The sequence below is a fragment of the Canis aureus genome, chromosome X, assembly GCF_053574225.1.
Source record: "Canis aureus isolate CA01 chromosome X, VMU_Caureus_v.1.0, whole genome shotgun sequence".
Lineage (NCBI taxonomy): Eukaryota > Metazoa > Chordata > Mammalia > Carnivora > Canidae > Canis > Canis aureus.
In genome coordinates, this window is record NC_135649.1 from 58982075 (window position 1) to 59000131 (window position 18057).

At 33.9% G+C, this 18057-nt stretch overlaps 1 protein-coding gene across 5 annotated transcripts in view; it reads left to right on the forward strand.

Annotated features, from left to right (window-relative positions):
- The window catches only part of HDX (highly divergent homeobox), a 306534-nt gene that overhangs the window by 169304 nt on the left and 119173 nt on the right, over window positions 1-18057 (forward strand). For all 5 annotated transcript variants that reach the window (XR_013374357.1, XR_013374360.1, XR_013374358.1 and 2 more), the window contains exons 6-7: window positions 1799-2006; window positions 14959-15035. Coding sequence is in view for 1 of the 5 variants with exons in the window: in XM_077887326.1 (XP_077743452.1) it covers window positions 1799-2006; window positions 14959-15035 (285 nt within the window). In the remaining 4 variants the exon portion in view is untranslated. The remainder of the gene's footprint in view (window positions 1-1798; window positions 2007-14958; window positions 15036-18057) is intronic.

Consider the following 18057-nt stretch of genomic DNA (forward strand, 5'->3'; position numbering starts at 1 on the left):
GTTTAATTAGAAAATGAGCAAAATACACAAACATTTCACTGAAGAGAGTATATAGATGGCAAATAAGCACAAGAAAATATTTTCAACATCACTAGCCATTGGAAATCAAATTAAGAACTCAATGATCTATATCACTGCACACACAAAAATGAACAACCAATTTTTTCATTATTGAGAATACCAAAATGCTGGCATGAATGCCAAGAAATTGGATTTTTCATACATTGCCGGTAAAAATGTAAAATGGTACAACCTTTCTGGAAACAATTTGACAATTTTTTTAAAACTAAACATGTAATTACCATATGTCCAAGCATTTGAATTCTTGAGCATTTATTCTAGAGAAATAGAAACTTATATCTGCACCAAAAACTGTTCATTACTGTTCATAGGAGCTTTAAGGGCCCCAGCTGAGAAATAACCCAAGTGCCCTTTCATGAATTAATGATTAAACAAACATAGCAAATACAATGGAAAAATAGCACATAAATATTATGGAATACTACTTAACAATAAAAAGGAATGGACTATTGTTACATGCAACTTGAAAAAATCTTCAGAAAATTATGCTGAATGAACAAAGTCAACTTAAAAAAAATCACATGCTGTATGACACCATTTATATAACATTCTTGAAATTTCCACAGAAGTGAAAAACAAACTAGTGGTTGCCAGGGGATGGGAATGGTAGATAAAAGAGGAGGAAGAGTGCTCCTGGGTGGCTCAGTGATTGAGCCTTTGGCTCAGGTCTTGATCCCATTGTCCTGGGATCTTGTCTTGCATTGGGCTCCCCGCAGGGAGCTTACTTCTCCCTCTGCCTATGTCTCTTGCCTCTTTCTCTATGTCTTTCATGAATAAATAAACTCTTAAAAAGAGGAAAAAGAATAGTGTGATAAAGGAACATAGAAGTGTACATACATATCATGCATTATCAATTTCCTGTTTTAATTATTGTAATATAATTATACAAAACATAAATTGGAGAAATCGAGTGAAGGAGATTTACCTTTGCAACTTCCTGTGACTCAAAATATTTTGATATAAAAAGTTTTAAAATTTTGTTCTGGATCCAATGAAATAACATTTTAGAATACTAGAAATACCCAAGTAACTATTAAAGAGTCAAAGTTAATAGAAGTTACATTTTTACCATGGAAGCAAGAATGAAAATGAAATATGAACTGCAGTTATTCTTATATGTCTAGTCCTTTTAGGAAAAGAATCAATTTATGTTTTGTTTGAAAGATATGGTGGATTATTTTTACAGAAATATTAAGTATTTATGAATTTTGACTAAAAAATATAATAATTTATTTAAGAGAAATACTTTGTAACAAATTAATATTATTTATTTATCATTTATCAGAAATTTAAATATGTTTTGTTTAATTTCCTCTCAAGGTTGTTCTGTTTGAATTACGTTTGCTTCATAAAAATAAACATCTGCTTATAAATTTTTATTAGTCCTTTATTCAACATTGTTGGACATTTTGATACATTATACTACATAAAATCAATAAAATAAGCAATTTCAAAAATGTAAAAAAAGTGTTCTACAAGGGACTGCATGTTGCTTGAAAGTCTGAATATTTAGATAAAGTTTATCTTTCTGCTAATAATATATTTAAAAGTAAAAGCATAATTAACTTTTGTTTATTGACTAATAAATACATTTTATTATTTTAGGTACCGGTTTCTTTTTAATCATGTTTTATGCAGCATCCATTTATTATTTTAATGGCTAGAACTGCTAAAGGTTCAATATTTACAAAAACTCCGTTTTTATTTCTCTTAAAAGACTTGGATTGGGAATCGAAGAAGGAAATATCGTTTAATGGGGATTGAAGTTCCTCCTCCAAGAGGAGGCCCTGCTGATTTTTCTGAGCAGCCTGAGCCTGGTTCTTTGTCTGCACTCACATCAGGAGAGGAAGCTGGTCCTGAAGTAGGAGAAGATAATGAAAGAAATGATGAAGTATCTATCTGTTTGTCTGAAGGAAGCTCTCAAGGTATTTTAATATGCTGCACTTACTAATAAAAGTTTTTGTAAATTTGATGGATTTTTACTTGCTTTTCAGCTAATTGCATTTCAAATCTAAAGTCTTCAAAACATTTGGTTAAACATTTGGAAAGAAATGGATTTATTTTGATTTATTTTTATTATACTTTATATATTTACACACATAATGAATTATTTTACAAATTAACATATCCATCTCCTCTCATAGTTATCATTTATGTATATGACTAGAGCACCTAAAATCTACTTTAAGCAAATTTCTAGTATGCAATATAGAATTGTTAACTGTAATAATAATGCTGTACGTTAATTCTCTAAATTTATACATCCTGTGTAATCACAAATTTGTATCCTTTGACCAAATTTCCCCATTTTCTGGACTTCCCCAGCATGATAACTATCATTCTGTTCTCTGCTGATATTTGACTTTTTAAGATTTCACATATAAGTGAGATCATGCGGTATTTTTAGTTCTGTTCCTGGCTTATTTCATCTAACATAGTAACTTCCAGGTTCATCCATGTCATTGTAAATGGCAAGATCTCCTTTATTTAAGATTTAATAAATTTGGGATCCCTGGGTGGCTCAGCGGTTTAGCTCCTGCATTTGGCCCCGGGTGTGATCCTGGAGTCCTGGGATTGAGTCCCGCATCAGGCTCCCTGCACGGAGCCTGCTTCTCCCTCTGCCTGTGTTTCTCTCTCTCTCTCTCTCTCTCTCTTTCTCTCTCTCATGAATAAATAAATAAAATCTTTCAAAAAAATTGAATAAATTCATGTGTGTGTGTGTGTGTGTGTATGGTGTATTCCTATATATAGGAGATATATATATATAAATATTATATGTGTTTTACATATATATAATTCATATATATATATATATATAAATATATTTTTTCTCACTTTCTTTATCCATTCATCTGTCAACAGATACTTAGGTTGCTTCCATATTTTGGCTAATAGTTATGCTGCAGGAAATGTGGGAGCACAGATATCTCTTTGAGGTGATGATTTTTTTCCTTTGATTATATATCCTGAAGAAGGATTATTAGATTACTAGAAGGATTACTAGATAGAACTACATGGTAGTTCTGTCTTTAAGATTTTGAGGAAACTTCATACTGTTTTCCATAATGGCTGTCCAATTTGCTTTCTGAACAATGGTGTACAAGTGTTCCCTTTATTCTATATCCTCACCAACACACATTATCTTTTATCTTTTTTTTAAAGTTTTAATGCCTCCAACTAAAGAAATTCCCACACTGAGTCATCACAAGGAACACTTATCTACCACAATAATGATCTCTCACATTTAGAAATGTTGATTATTGCAACAATTCATAATTATAATTAAGTACATGATTGTTTTTATTTTATTGAAATTCTAATCAATTTAGATTATAAAATTATAAATGTATTGTAATAAATACATATGGTATGGTATAATGTGATAAACACCAGAGTAGTAGTCAGACAAACTGGGTGAAAGCCCTGGATCTTCTACTGGGTGATTTTGTGACTTCAGGCAAAACATTTAGTTCATGGTGCTTTAGTTCCACATCTGTAATCTAAGAAGAATAGACTAAATCATCTTTATAGCATTGCCCAGTGTTTCCCTAAGGCGAATTGAAATAATATGTGCCTTCGCAATGAGCACTTTTAGATTTAATTTACATATTATAAATTCATCTACTGTAAATGCAGAATTCAATGATTTTTAGTAAATTTCATAGAGTTGTACAATTATCACCATCACTAAAATCCAATGTTAGAATATTTTCATCACTTCAAAAAATTTATTTGAGCCCATTTGTAATCAACCCTCATTCTCACATCCAAACCTAGACAACCACAGGTCTACTTTCTGACAATGCAAACTTGTATTTTCTGAGTATTTCTTATAAAAGGAATCATACAACACGTAGCCTTTTTGCATCTGAGAGAAAGAAAATCTTGCACTGACCCATTTTATTTTGCTGATCAGAATATTAACAATGTATTTTCCAGTTTAATTTTTGCCTTTTAAATGTGATTATGGATGTCAGAACTTTTTGCTTATAATATTTATCTTGCTAAGTATATCAATCCTTTTCTTTATGATTTCTGATGTTGGCATCATGATTACAAAGTCCTTCATTGTACCACAATTATGTTAACATACCCCTACATTTGCTTCTTATATTATGATGGTTTCATTTTTTCAACTTATTATTTATTCTGGCTAGAATTTATTTAACTGTAAGATGTATGAGGAAAATACCTAGTTTTATTTTTTCCAAATGTTTAACCAGCTACTCTATTTGTTAGATAATCCAGCATTTTTCTATTGAGTTTAATTGTAGCTTTTTATCAAGTATAATATATACACACATATACATATACACATACATGCATACATATATATTTGGGATATCGTATTATGTTACATTGATCTGATTGTTTATACCTGTGGCTTTATAAAATATATAAATATCTGGTAGTTCTCTGATTACTATTCTTAGCTCTTGTAGCACAAATTCTTTTAGATTAACTTTAGAATTGTTTAGTCATAACTTCCCCAATCCCTCTCCCCTAAAATCATTTAAGATTTTTATTGGCACTGCATTAAATCGTAGTAAAATGTGGAAAGATAAATTCAATTTTGCATGTGTTGAGTTTTAGATGACATCAGGACATCCATGTGGAGCTGTTCAGCAAACTCATGGATAATGTGGGTCTGAAGCTCAGAAAAGGAGTTAAGACATTAAAAGAAATATAGGAACCACCCACATCAAAGCCAAAAAAAATCTAGCATAGAAATAGAAGATTTGGTTAAATGAGAAAATGGAGAACAAGACGGAAAGATGTACAAGAGTTGTGTGTTGAGAAATACCCAAATTTAGGGGCTAGAAGAGAAAAGGGAGCCACCAAAGGAACATTAAGACTGAATAAAGATATTATCTTATTACTAAAATCAAGGAAAGATATTTCAGAAAAAAAGAAATGTCATTGTTTCAGTCATCTTTTGGAAGTTGAATAGAAATTTCTCTCATGGGACATCTAAAATTGTCAAAGGTATATACGTGGACAATATAATTGTGTGCCAGATGATGAGGAACAAGGATAGGAGCTGTTCAAAGAATATAAAGTTATAGTTATACAACTGGAGTACAACTGTTGAACAAATATAGTGCCTATAATTGGTAATTAGGGGTTATAGACTTAAAGAACTTGTTATGAGGATAAATCATATTTTGTTCTTAACACAAAAAAGGACAAGAAACTTTTGGAGGTGATGGATATGTTTATTATCTAGATTGTGGTAATGGTAACATGAGTGTATTCACACGTCCAAACTCACCAAATTGTAAACAGTAAGTTATATGCACTCTGTGTATACCAATTATATCTTAATAAAGCAGGAAAATTAAAATAAAAACGAATGAGAACCCACTGAATTTGGTGCTTAAGAGGTTCTTTCTAAAATCAATGTGTGTTGCAAGGTGGAGGCAGGCAGATTACAGTAGGTTGACTAAAAAGCCTTTAGTATTGCCAGGGCCATATATTTTAATAATAAGTGTCTGAAAAGTTGTATGAGTATTCAAGTGTTTTTTTCTCTCTCTCTTTCTATCTCCCTCTTCCCTCTCTCTATCTCTCTGTCTTTACCAAAATTTGCTGTTGGTATTGATGAAGATGATAGCATAGAGTTTAGTGTACAGGAAAACTGAAGCAGGAAATAAGAGAGACTATTGCTTCATTTCCAAATCTCTTATTCATAATCAATTTGGTCCATCAAACCATTTTCGTTTTCTGTTAGTCTTTACTAAATTATATGTGCCTAGGAATACTTGTATATTTTTAGTGATTTATATTTTGGTATATTTTTTATTGGAGTTCGATTTGCCAATATACAATATAACACTCAGTGCTCATATCATCAAGTGCCCCACTCAGTGCCCGTCACCCTGTCACCCCATCCCCCCCGCCCACCTTCCTTTCCACTGCCCCTTGTTTGTTTCCCAGAGTTAGGAATCTCTCATAACTTGTCACCCTCTCTGATATTTCTCGCTCATTTACTCTCCTTTCCCCTTTAATCCCTTTCATTATTTTTTATATTTCCCAAATGAATGAAACCATATAATGTTTGTCCTTCTCCAATTGACTTACTTCACTCAGCATAATACCCTCCGGTTCTATCCACCTTGGAGCAAATGGTGGGTATTCGTCGTTTCTAATGGCTAATATTCCATTGTATATAAATGTATATACCACACCTTCTTTATTCATTCAGCTTTTGATGGACACTGAGGCTCCTTCCACAGTTTGGCTATTGTGGACATTGCTGCTATAAACATCGGGGTGCAGGTGTCCCAGCCTTTCACTGCATCTGTATCTTGGGGGTAAATCCCCAACAGTGCAATTGCTGAGTTGTAGGGCAGGTCTATTTGTAACTCTTTGAGGAACCTCCACACAGTTTTCCAGAGTGGCTGTACCAGTTCACACTCCCACTGACAGTGCAAGAGGGTTCCCCTTTCTCCACATCCTCTCCAACATTTGTTGCTTCTGTCTTGTTAAATTTCACTATTCTCACTGGTGTGAGGTGGTATCTCAGTGTGGTTTTGATTTGTATTTCCCTGATGGCCAGTGATGTGGAGCATTTTCTCATGTGCTTGTTGGACATGTCTCTGTCTTCCTCTGTGAAATTTCTGTTCATGTCTCTTGCCCATTTCATGATTGGATTGTTTGTTTCTTTGCTGTTACGTTTAATAAGTTCTTTATACATCTTGGATACTAGCCTTTTATCTATAGGTCATTTGCAAATATCTTCTCTCATGCTGTAGGTTGTCTTTTAGTTTTGTTGACTGTTACTTTTGCTGTGCAGGAGCTTTTGTCCTGATGAAGTCCCAATAGTTCATTTTTACTTTTGTTTCTCTTGCCTTCATAGATGTATCTTGCAAGAAGTTGTGGCCAAGTTCAAAAAGGGTGTTGCTTGTGTTCTCCTCTAGGATTTTGATGGAATCTTGCCTCACATTTAGATATTTCATCCATTTTGAGTTTATCTTTGTGTGTGGTATAAGATAATGGTCCAGTTTCATTTTTCTGCATGTGGCTGTCCAATTTTCCCAGCACCATTTACTGCAGAGACTATCCTTTTTCCAGTGGATAGTGTTTCCTACTTTGTTGAATGGTAGTTGACCATAGAGTTGAGGGCCCATTTCTGGATTCTCTATTATGTTCCATTGATCTATGTGTCTGTTTTTGTGCCAGTACCACACTGTCTTGACCACAGCTTTGTAATACAACCTGAAATCTGGCATTGTGATACCCCCGGCTCTGGTTTTCTTTTGCAATATTCCCCTGGCGATTCGGGGTATTTTCAGATTCTGCACAAATCCTAAGATGATTTGTTCCAACTCTCTGAAGAAAGTCCATGGTATTTTGATAGGGATTGCATTGAACGTGTAAGTTGCCCTGGATAGCATAGACATTTTCACAATATTTATTCTTCCAATCCATGAGTATGGAATATTTTTCCCATCTCTTTGTGTCTTCCTCAATGTCTTTCAGAAGTGGTCTGTAGTTTTTAGGGTATAGATCCTTTACCTCTTTGGTTAGGTTTATTCCTAATTATCTTATGCTTTTGGGATTTTTTTTTTAAACTTTTTTTTTATTAATATTTTTTATTTATTTATGGTAGTCACAGAGAGAGAGAGAGAGAGAGAGAGAGAGAGAGGCAGAGACATAGGCAGAGGGAGAAGCAGACTCCATGCACCAGGAGCCTGACGTGGGACTCGATCCCGGGTCTCCAGGATCGCGCCCTGGGCCAAAGGCAGGCGCTAAACCGCTGCGCCACCCAGGGATCCCATGCTTTTGGGATTGATTCCTTCATTTCTCTTTCTTCAGTCTCATTGTTAGTGTATAGAAATGCCACTTATTTCCGAGCATTGATTTTGTATCCTGCCACACTGCCAAATTGCTGTGTACTTTCAGTGATTTATGAATAGATCTTTAAAGAATGATGGCTGGCAGCCATTTAGAAGATAATAGGGATTTGTTTGTTTCTATGGATGGATGAGAAAAGAAATATTCTGATAAAAGTAAATTACATAAGCCCCTAAAGGGGAATTTCAATCCATGACTTCCATTTCCTCATCTAACAGGGAATTTACAAAATAAGTATTTAGTGGGGGGGAAAATGAGTGTATTTTAAGGTTGCTAATGGACCACTGCTCCTTCTCTGGCATTCTTTGTTGATTAATAGTGTGTTCTCTAGATAACTGTATAGTAATTAAAACCTAGTGAGAAAAAGGAGAGAGAATTTAATGCATGAATAAAAAAAAAAACACTTGATGGGAAATAAGATTGCCTAGAATTCCTCTTCGTGGCTTATTTTTTACAGATGCATAATAACCTTTTCATTCTTATCAGAAATTGGAACAGAAAAGCATAAGAGTCTTAAAATACAAAAAGAACCTTTTTGGGGGTTCTATTTCCAATGAGTTCTGTACTGTTTTCCTCCTTATTTTGCTGATGGAAAATACTAATCTGATTAATTTAATTGCGTGATCCTTCTGTGATGATCAAGCAAATTGTATCATTCGGCCTGGACTAATATAACTTTCAGATATGCTCACCATATACTCTTTCAGTTATGAAAATGTAGTTAAATGTGTTTATTTTGAGATTTACATTAGTTACATCTGAGAGACATAGAGAAAAAATAGTCAATATAATTGCCCATACTATTTCAAAAATCTAGCAATTGAAATTCAGAGTCCTTTATGTTATAGCTATTGATTTAAGAGAGTTAGTCTTCTAAATGTCTAAGAAAAAAACATCTTTAAAGCAAGGCTTACATTTTACATGTTAAAAATCAATTAAAAATCATGTTAAATTTCTCTAGAAAAAATCTACAAGCTAAAATAAGCATTATAGTTTTAAAATACAGTAAAAGGCAAGTTTAGCCAAAATCTCCAAACAGTGTTCTTGATCCTTTAGCAGTTTCAGTTTCATTTCCTTTTTTTCTGAGAGTTCAGGTACTTCCCTGATACAAAGCTTCTGACTTACCTCTTATTTCCACCTTCTATCTCCCACCTTCACTACTCCCATTTCTTTTTCCTTTCCCTGTGTGGAAGTGAAGAGAAAGGAGATATGGTAAAGCTACCTGACTTCACCCCTCACACAACTGCAAACTCTAACAAAAGTAATAGATGATTCAGCTCTTTATTTTAAAGTTCTGTGTCTACTAAAACATATGCATGGTTGAGCAATCTTAAAGATTTTTACTATCCAGAGAATCAAACTGTTTAAACTATAAGAACAATTAACATCTATATTGTTAAATTTTATAACAAAGCCTCTTATCAGCTGTATCTATTATGTGGGTGTCCATGTAAAATATATTTCTGCATAGTTACTCCACATAAGTGTATGGCTACCATATAGAGTGCCCTCTAGCATTTTCACTGATTACTAATTTTACTTATTTGTTCACTTTTCAATTTGCAGAGTTGCTTTTCCTGAGGAATAAGCAGACACATTGTACTTAGCTTTCAAACTTGCAGTAATGTCAAAGCTATCTGCAAGCAAAAGAAAACATGCCTCATTTAGCTGTATCACTTCATAACATTATATTTTAGAAATCCTCAAAACAGCTTTTCTTAACATCCAACAAAATAAACCCTGCATGTACATGTGGCTAGTAAAGCAGAAATGTATATAGTTATGAGCAAGTAAGAACAGAAATATGAGACAAACCTATAAGGAATGATAACAGTAATGATCTTATTGATGAGCACTATAACCTCTATTCTTACAGCATTAGTACTAATACTAGCTCTGCACCTAAATCTGTTAACAATCCCCACTTCTTCATTTCATTTAGTTGCTGATTACATAGGACTTGAAATTTCTGTGATTTGAAATGTCTAAATAATGAATAAAGTCTCCTCCATCTAGCAGTCATTTTTATTACAAAATTACATTGAATTTATGGTGTTCAATAGAGGCAGCAAAAACATTTCACAAAACACAACATCCATTCATGATAAAAACCCTCAACAAAGTAACTGTAGGGGAACATATCTCAACACAATAAAAATCATATATGAAAAACCCACAGCTAATGCCATTTGCAATGGGGAGAAACTGAGAACTTTTTCTCTACAGTCAGGAACAAAACAGAGATGTCCACTTCCACTGCTGCTGTTTAACATAGTTCTGGAAGTCCTAGCCATAGGAAACAGAAAACAAAAGAAATGAAAGGAATCTAAATTGGCAATAAAGAAGTCACACTTTCACTATTTACAGATGTTATGACATTCTACATAGAAAATTCAAAAGACTCCAACAAAAAACTGCTAGGACTGATACATGAATTCAGTAAAGTTTCAGGACACAAAATCGACATACAGAAATCTATTGCAATTATATACACTAATAAGGAAGCAGCAGAAAAATAAATCAAGGAATTAATCCCATTTAAAATTGCACCCCAAATCATGAGATACCGAGGAATAAACCCAACCAAAGAGGCTCTTTTTTTTTTTTTCTTACTACTCTATTTTTATGATAATCTTGTAAAGAGGCTCAAGGAGCTGCTTTAGGCAGCAGGCAGCCTCTTTAGCATCTTTTCTCTCTGCCAGCATCCTCTGCTTCTGTTTTGCCAGGCACTTCCTGGCAGAATAATGGGCCCCTCGGTCATGATAGCAGTCCTGGTAGGCTTTGGCCACCTGGGTGGACTGCGCCAGCTCCTTGGCACAGTTCTGCCTGCAGCTATTGCCTTCCTGCTGCTGACAAGCCTTCAGCTTCTCCTGGATAATGTTAAGGATTTCTTGATCCACTTTATAGTCTCCCTTGCATTCTGCTTCAAACATGCACAAGACATCCTTTTACTGGCACTTATGTGAGAAATTGAAAGGACACAAAAAAATGGATAAACATTCCATGTTCATAGATTGAAAGAGAAAAATACTGTTAAAATGTCTATACTACCCAAAACAATCTATACATTTAATGCATTCCTTATCAAAATGCCAACATCAATTTTTACAGAGCTAGCATAAACAACCTAAAATTTGTATAGAACTACAAAAGATTACAAATAGCCAAAGCAGGGGCACCTGGGTGGCTCAGTGGTTGAGCATCTGCCTTTGGCTCAGGTCATAATCCTAGGGTCCTAGGATCAAGTCCTGCTCAGGTTACCTGTAGAGAGGCTGCTTCTCCTTCTGCCTATGTCTCTGCCTCTCTCTGTATGTCTCTCATGAATAAATAATTAAAAATCTTTAAAACACACACACACACAAATGGCCAAGGTAACCCTGAAAAAGAAAAGCAAAACTGGAAGCATCACAATTCTAGATTGTATTACAAAGCTGTAGTGATCAAGATGGTGTGGTACTGGCACCGAAATAGACACATAAACCAATAGAACAGAATAGAAAACCCAGAAATGAACCCACAGCTATGTCAATTAATCTTTGACAAGGCAAGTATGATATCCAATGTGAAAAAGACAATCTCTTCCACAAATGGTGGTGGGAAAACTGGACAGCTACAGGCAAAAGACAACATTCACAATATAAATTCAGAATGGATGAGACCTAAATGTGAGATCTGAAACCATAATAATCCTAGAAGTGAACACAGGCAGTAATTTCTTTGACACTGGCTGTAGTAACTTCCTTCTAGATATGTCTCCTAAGGCAAGGGGAAAAAAAGCAAAAATAAACTATTGGGACTACATGAAAATAAAAAGCTTCTGCTCAATGAAGGAAACAATCAATAAAACTAAAAGACAACGTATGGAATGGCTGAAGATATTTGTAAATGACATCCAATAAAGCATTAGTATCCAAAATATATAAAGAATGTATAAAGCTCAACACCCAAAAAATGAATAACCCAGTTACAAAATGGGCAGGAGATGTGAATAGACATTTTTATAATGAAGACATACAGATGGCCAACAGCCACATGAAAAGATGTTCAACATCATTCATCATCAGGGAAATGCAAATCACAACTACAATGAGATATCATCTCACATCTGTCAGATGGCTGAAATTAAAAAAAAAAGCCCTGGGGATGATGTGAAGAACTATTGTGTCCTGTTGGTGGGAATGCAAACTGATTAGCCACTGTGGAAACTTTTGGAAGTTTCTCAAAAAATTAAAAATAGAACTACCCTATAATCCAGTAATGGAACTCCTAGGTAATTACACAAAGAATACAAAAATACTAATTTGAAAGGATTTATACACCCATACGTTTATTGCAGCAATATTTACAATAGTCAAACTATGGAAGCAGCCTAAGTGTGTATTGATAGATAAATGGATAAAGAAAATGTGGTATATACATATTCAATAGATTATTATTCAGCAATAAAATAAAATGAAATTTTACCATTTACAACAACATGGAGTTAGAGAGTAGTATGCTAAGCAAAATAAATCAGTTAGAGAAAGATCAGTCGTATGCAGAATTTAAGAAACAAAATATATAAGTAAAGGGAATAAAAAAGGAGAGAGAGAGACAAACTAAGAAACAGACTCTTAACTATAGAGAACAAACTGATGGTTACCAGTGGGGAAGTGTGTGGGGATGGGTGAAATAGGTGATGGAGATTAAAGAGTACATTTGTGGTAAGCAGTGAGCGTTGTATGGAAGTGATGAATCACTATTTTACATACTTGAACCTTATATCATACTGTATGTTAACTAACTGGAATTTAGATAAAAACTTGAAAATAACTAACTTGATAAAAACATAAATTGAATTTATGGTGGACTTTGCATTAAAATTCTGGTAAGGTTTTTCTGTATATCTTAAACCTAATTCTCTATGTCTTCATGTGAGTTCCTCAGTTAGCCATGTTTTTGCTTGTTCATGCTCCATGCTCGTAGAGGGCACCTCTATATATCTTTCCATGTGAAGGAATGGATCTTGAAAAAATCTTAGGAGGACTGATAAATATTTTTGTTCTACTTTCTATAGTGAAATAAAACATCAGTTACCAAGAGGCTGAGAACTTCAACTAGTGTTTAAATAATCTCAATGACATGACTGTGCATAGAAAGAAACATGGGGCAGAGCAGGCTGGGCTGCTCATTGATTTAGCGCCACCTTCAGCCCAGGGCCTGATCCTGGAGACCCAGCAGAGAGTACCACGTCGGGCTCCCTGCATGCATGGAGCATACTTCTCCCTTTGCCTGTGTCTCTGCCTCTCTGTATCTCTCATAAATAAGTAAATAAAATCTTAAAAAAAAAAGAAACTTACTGCCCTGTTTTACTAAGGAGTAGAGGTAGGGATAATCTAAGACAAGACTTTATTTTGTAGATACCATATGCTGTGAACCAGCCACTTTTCCTAGCTCAACACAGAGAGCTTTTTAATAGACTTGTTCCTCTGAATTAATTTTTCCTAGTTTATTTTTTTCACATTTTTAGAATATTGAATTTTTAAATTTCATTTAAAATCAATTAATTAACATATAATGCATTTAGTTTAGAGGTAGACTTTAGTGATTCATCAGTTGCATTTAACCCAGTGCTCATTACATCAAGTGCCCTCCTTAATGTTCATCACTCCTTCACCCCACCCCCCACCTTTCCTCTAGCAATCCCCAGTTTGTGTCCTATATTTAGGAATCTCTTATGGTTTGTCTCCTTTTTGATCATAAAGGGAATACATGTTCATTATAGAAAATATAATAAAATACAGTGAAAAAACTTGAAATAATCCCACTTCTCAGTAATGAATTTTCTTAAAATTGGAGTGGGTCGAATATTTTCCAGTGTTTTCTCTTTATATATACAGGTATGTGTGTGTGTTCACATACACATGCTTCTTCAAAAAAAATGGAAATGTACTGTATTTATAGTTTTATATCATGTATTCAAAATTATTTTTATCATTTTTCTCTTATTACAGCAAGCAATACAAGTTCATTTTAAAAATATCTAAATATAAGTAAGCAACTTGAAAAAAAGAAGTATCAAAATAAAATTAGACAAAAGGAAGAAAAAATGAATTCCTGTAATTCCATCCAGGAATAATAATGTCTGTTTTGGTATAAATAATGTCAGTCTTTTCATTGTCTATGAAAATGTACACTTTTTTTTCCTTTTATAAAATTAAGATCACAGGGGCACTTGGGTGGCTTGGTTAAATGTCCAACTCTTGGTTTTGGCTCAGGTTGTGATCTCAGGATCATGATATCAAGCCCCACATTAGACTCTGTGCTCAGCATGGAGTCTGCTTGAGATTCTCTCTCTCTCTCCCTCTACCCCTCTCCCATTTGCACTTACTCTCTAAAAAAAGAAATCAAATTAAATTAAATCACAGTGTACCTACATAGTAGGATTTGTCACCTTCACTTGTTCACTTTCCAATAGATAATGATATTTTCCTTATTATAAACTATTCTTGTCCTTCAATTTTATAGTATTTATTGTAGGAACAGGTCCTAAATGATTTCTCCAATTCTCCATTGTGAAGCATATAGGCTGCTTCCATGTTTTTCCAATTATACAGTACAGTAGTGGCCATCCTTGTATTTACACCTATCCACACTTCCTAGAATGCAGTGTTAGAAATACAATTGCTCATCAAAGCATATATGATGTGAATTTATCATCTTTGGGTTTTTATTTTTTTCATTTTAAATATTTTATTTATTTATTTGACAAAAAGAGCAAGAAAGCACAAGCAGGGGGAGTGGCAGGAGGAGAGAGAGAAGCAGGCTCCCCACTGAGCAGGGAGCCCAATGTGGGACTCAATCCCAGGACCCTGGAATCATGACCTGAGGAGAAGGCAGATGCTAATCGACTGAGCCACTAATGCACACCCATTTGTGTCTTTTTAAAATAGAGAAATTATTTAAGTGATCTTGTGAAAAACATTCTCAATAAAGTTTTGAGGAATGAAAAATGAAATCATAGCCTTTTTATTTTTTCTATAGAAGAGTCCAGTGAAGTTCCAAATGAGGCAAGGGCTCATAAGGAAGAGGACCACCATGCAGTATCTGCAGATAATGTGGTATGTACATATTGAAATTCTTTCCTCATGATGGATTTCAAGGATATGTTTCCAGTTGGTAATAATATCAGTGTTACCATAATTAAATCCTGCTCCATTTCACAAACCAAAACAAAGCTGTCACCAATGAATTTATGTATCTTTGAGGGCTTAAGAAATGAAATTTAAATATTTGAGGGTTTAAGAAATGAAATTTAAAGCACTGTCATTTGTACCTCAAATTTTTATGACTGAAGAGATTTGCAAATATAAAAATTTAATGCTTACTACAGATAGACATTTTTTACATATGTTATTCTTCTTTAACACATTTAGCAAAGAGCAGATTTCTTTCATTTAACAGATGGAGAAATTACGACTGAGGTTAGCCTGCAATCATGAAAGAAGCCTTTGTTAGTTCTAAGATTGTATCCAAGGATTCCTGATTCAGAGTTCTCTGTTCAGACCATATCTATCTCTACTATGTTTGGAGCCTTTCCTCTTTCTAGTTGAATTAGATTCTCTTAGTCTTCTTTAAAACTGCACTAATGGAGGAAAGACAATATTCAAAGACTGAATAACAGGCAGAGACAGACTGTATGTGGATTAAACTTGGATTTGTGAAAATGTAAACATTATTAGTATACATAAATGTTCTCCAAGCAGCATGTTTTTATTTTAGCAGCATGTTTATATCCTGACTCCATTAAGTAATACAGAAATCAAGATAGTATTAAAATCAAACATAAAAGCAAGGGCCATTTTTTTTTCTTCTAAATCAATGATTTTTGCTTGATTGCAATCTTTTTTTTTCTAAAAGATTTTATTTATCCATGAGGGTCACAGGAGAGACAGAGACATAGGTAGAGGGAGAAGCAAGCTCCCTGCGGGGAGCCTGATGTGGAACTCGATCCCAGGACCCTGGGATCATGACCTGAGCCAAAGGTAGACACTCAACCACTGAGCCACCCAGCTACCTCTTGATTGCAATCTTTAAAAAAAAAATAGTCCCTGTAATGGATTTTTCTGTTACAAAATGAGTGTAACTTCATTTACCCTGGCTTCCATTACAAATGACATTATATGACATTATAATTCTGCCACATCTCCTTACTAGAAATTGAACACATAAAATACAGTTTTGCTCTTTTTTGTTAAACATCAACAGTATATAACAGTATTTTCCACATGCAGGATATAGTTTAGGATTACATTTTATTGATTTCAGTCCTAATTTAAATTGATGTTTGACTCTACTAACACAACTCAGTAGGCATATAGGAAAGCAAACTTTTATTTTGATGCAGTGTTTTCATTGGATAGCTGGTAATAATTATTTTCCACAATTGATTGTGTTAATATTCTTAAATTCCATGAAGTAATAATCTCCTCTGTTTTAGGTTCGGGTCACACTAAATAAGTTATATACTATTATTTACAAATTAAACTTTTTCCCACAAAAAACCAAACAACAACAACAACAACAAAAAAAAAAACCACTTTTTTCCCCCATAGACACATGCTCACATTTAATCTGAATTTCTCTGCACTGGATCTCCCTCAGCAGACATTTGGAAATAATAAATAAAATAATGACATAGAATGACCCAAATCACTTAGCACCTCCTAATTTTTGAAAAAAAAAAACACAATTATTTTTTAGAGACAGAACTTTAAACCTTCAAAGCCTCATCTCTGTCTGCAACTTTTGAATGCCCCCAATTATTCATAGATGGCAAATCACAAAAACATATTAAGACTGATTTACATGCACAAACCTATAGAGTGGCCTTTGGTGCTTTCTTCCCTGGGATACTTATTATCTCCTTTTCCCAAGAACTGATCCAAATAAAGAATCTAAAAACATTTTTTTAGAAAGTATACCAGGTCTTGTGAAAACTGACATGATTAAACCCCAAGTTTATAGTGATTTCAATAAAAACCAAAACATTAGATTCATGTCCAGTCATCAGTAGAAAGCAATTTCTTTGCAACTATCCTCTTGACTCAGAAACCTGCAAGTCACACACCCTGTTATGGTTACATATCCTCATAGGCCATGTATTAAGCATGATCATTCCACATATGTTTGGGACTTTTAAAAATTGTTATTCAAATTCCAATGAATTAATATACAGTATAATATTATTTTCATGTGTACAATGTAATGATTCAACACTTCCACACAACACTGGTGCTCAGATATTTAGAGTTTATTTTGGTTTTGGTTTTTCTTTTTTTTTTTTTAAATATTCCATGATTAGAGAACTTTCCTTGCCCCCATGGTTACAGTATAGTGGTCATTCTTCACATAAGCAGTAGGCTGTTTTATTCACTCTTTTGACAGATGTTTAATTAGTACCTACTGTGTACAAAATACTGTACAAACTATGTTGCACCTTAATTCTAAAGCTAATGGCAGTTTAGCATCTCTCTTTCTCTCTCCTTACTTACTGTACAGTGAAGGAAGAAAACACCCAAGTTATTTTTATTAATATATCATAAATATTTGGTTTCAATTGTGTAGCCCATAATGGAGTGCATTAAATAAGTGACTTAAAAAAATCCCTGGGGATGCCTGGGTGGCTCAGCGATTGGGCATCTGCCTTCGGCTCAGGTCGTGATCCCAGGATCTGGGATTGAGTCCTACATTGGGCTCCCTGCAAGGAGCCTACTTCTCTCTCTGCCTATGTCTCTTCCTCTCTCTCAGTCTGTGTCTCACATGAATAAATAAATAAATTTTTAAAATCCCTGTATTTGACTTTGGAAGCATGTCACATGTTGATATTTTACATTAGAAGTTGTAAATAAATGTATAGTAATTAAAAAAAAACTTGCAACAAAGTAGGTATGGTTAGCATTAAATAGATTACTTTTACACGAAATGTGTTTCCTATCACTGGAAGGCACTATTTAAGCAGAATTCAAATGCCTATTTTTTTCAAAAATATTATGAAAGAAATTTTTCTATTTTAAATAGTATTTTAATAGTTTTCTATTTACTAAGCAGCCATAAATTAAAGGTAGAGAAAGATGGCTCAGA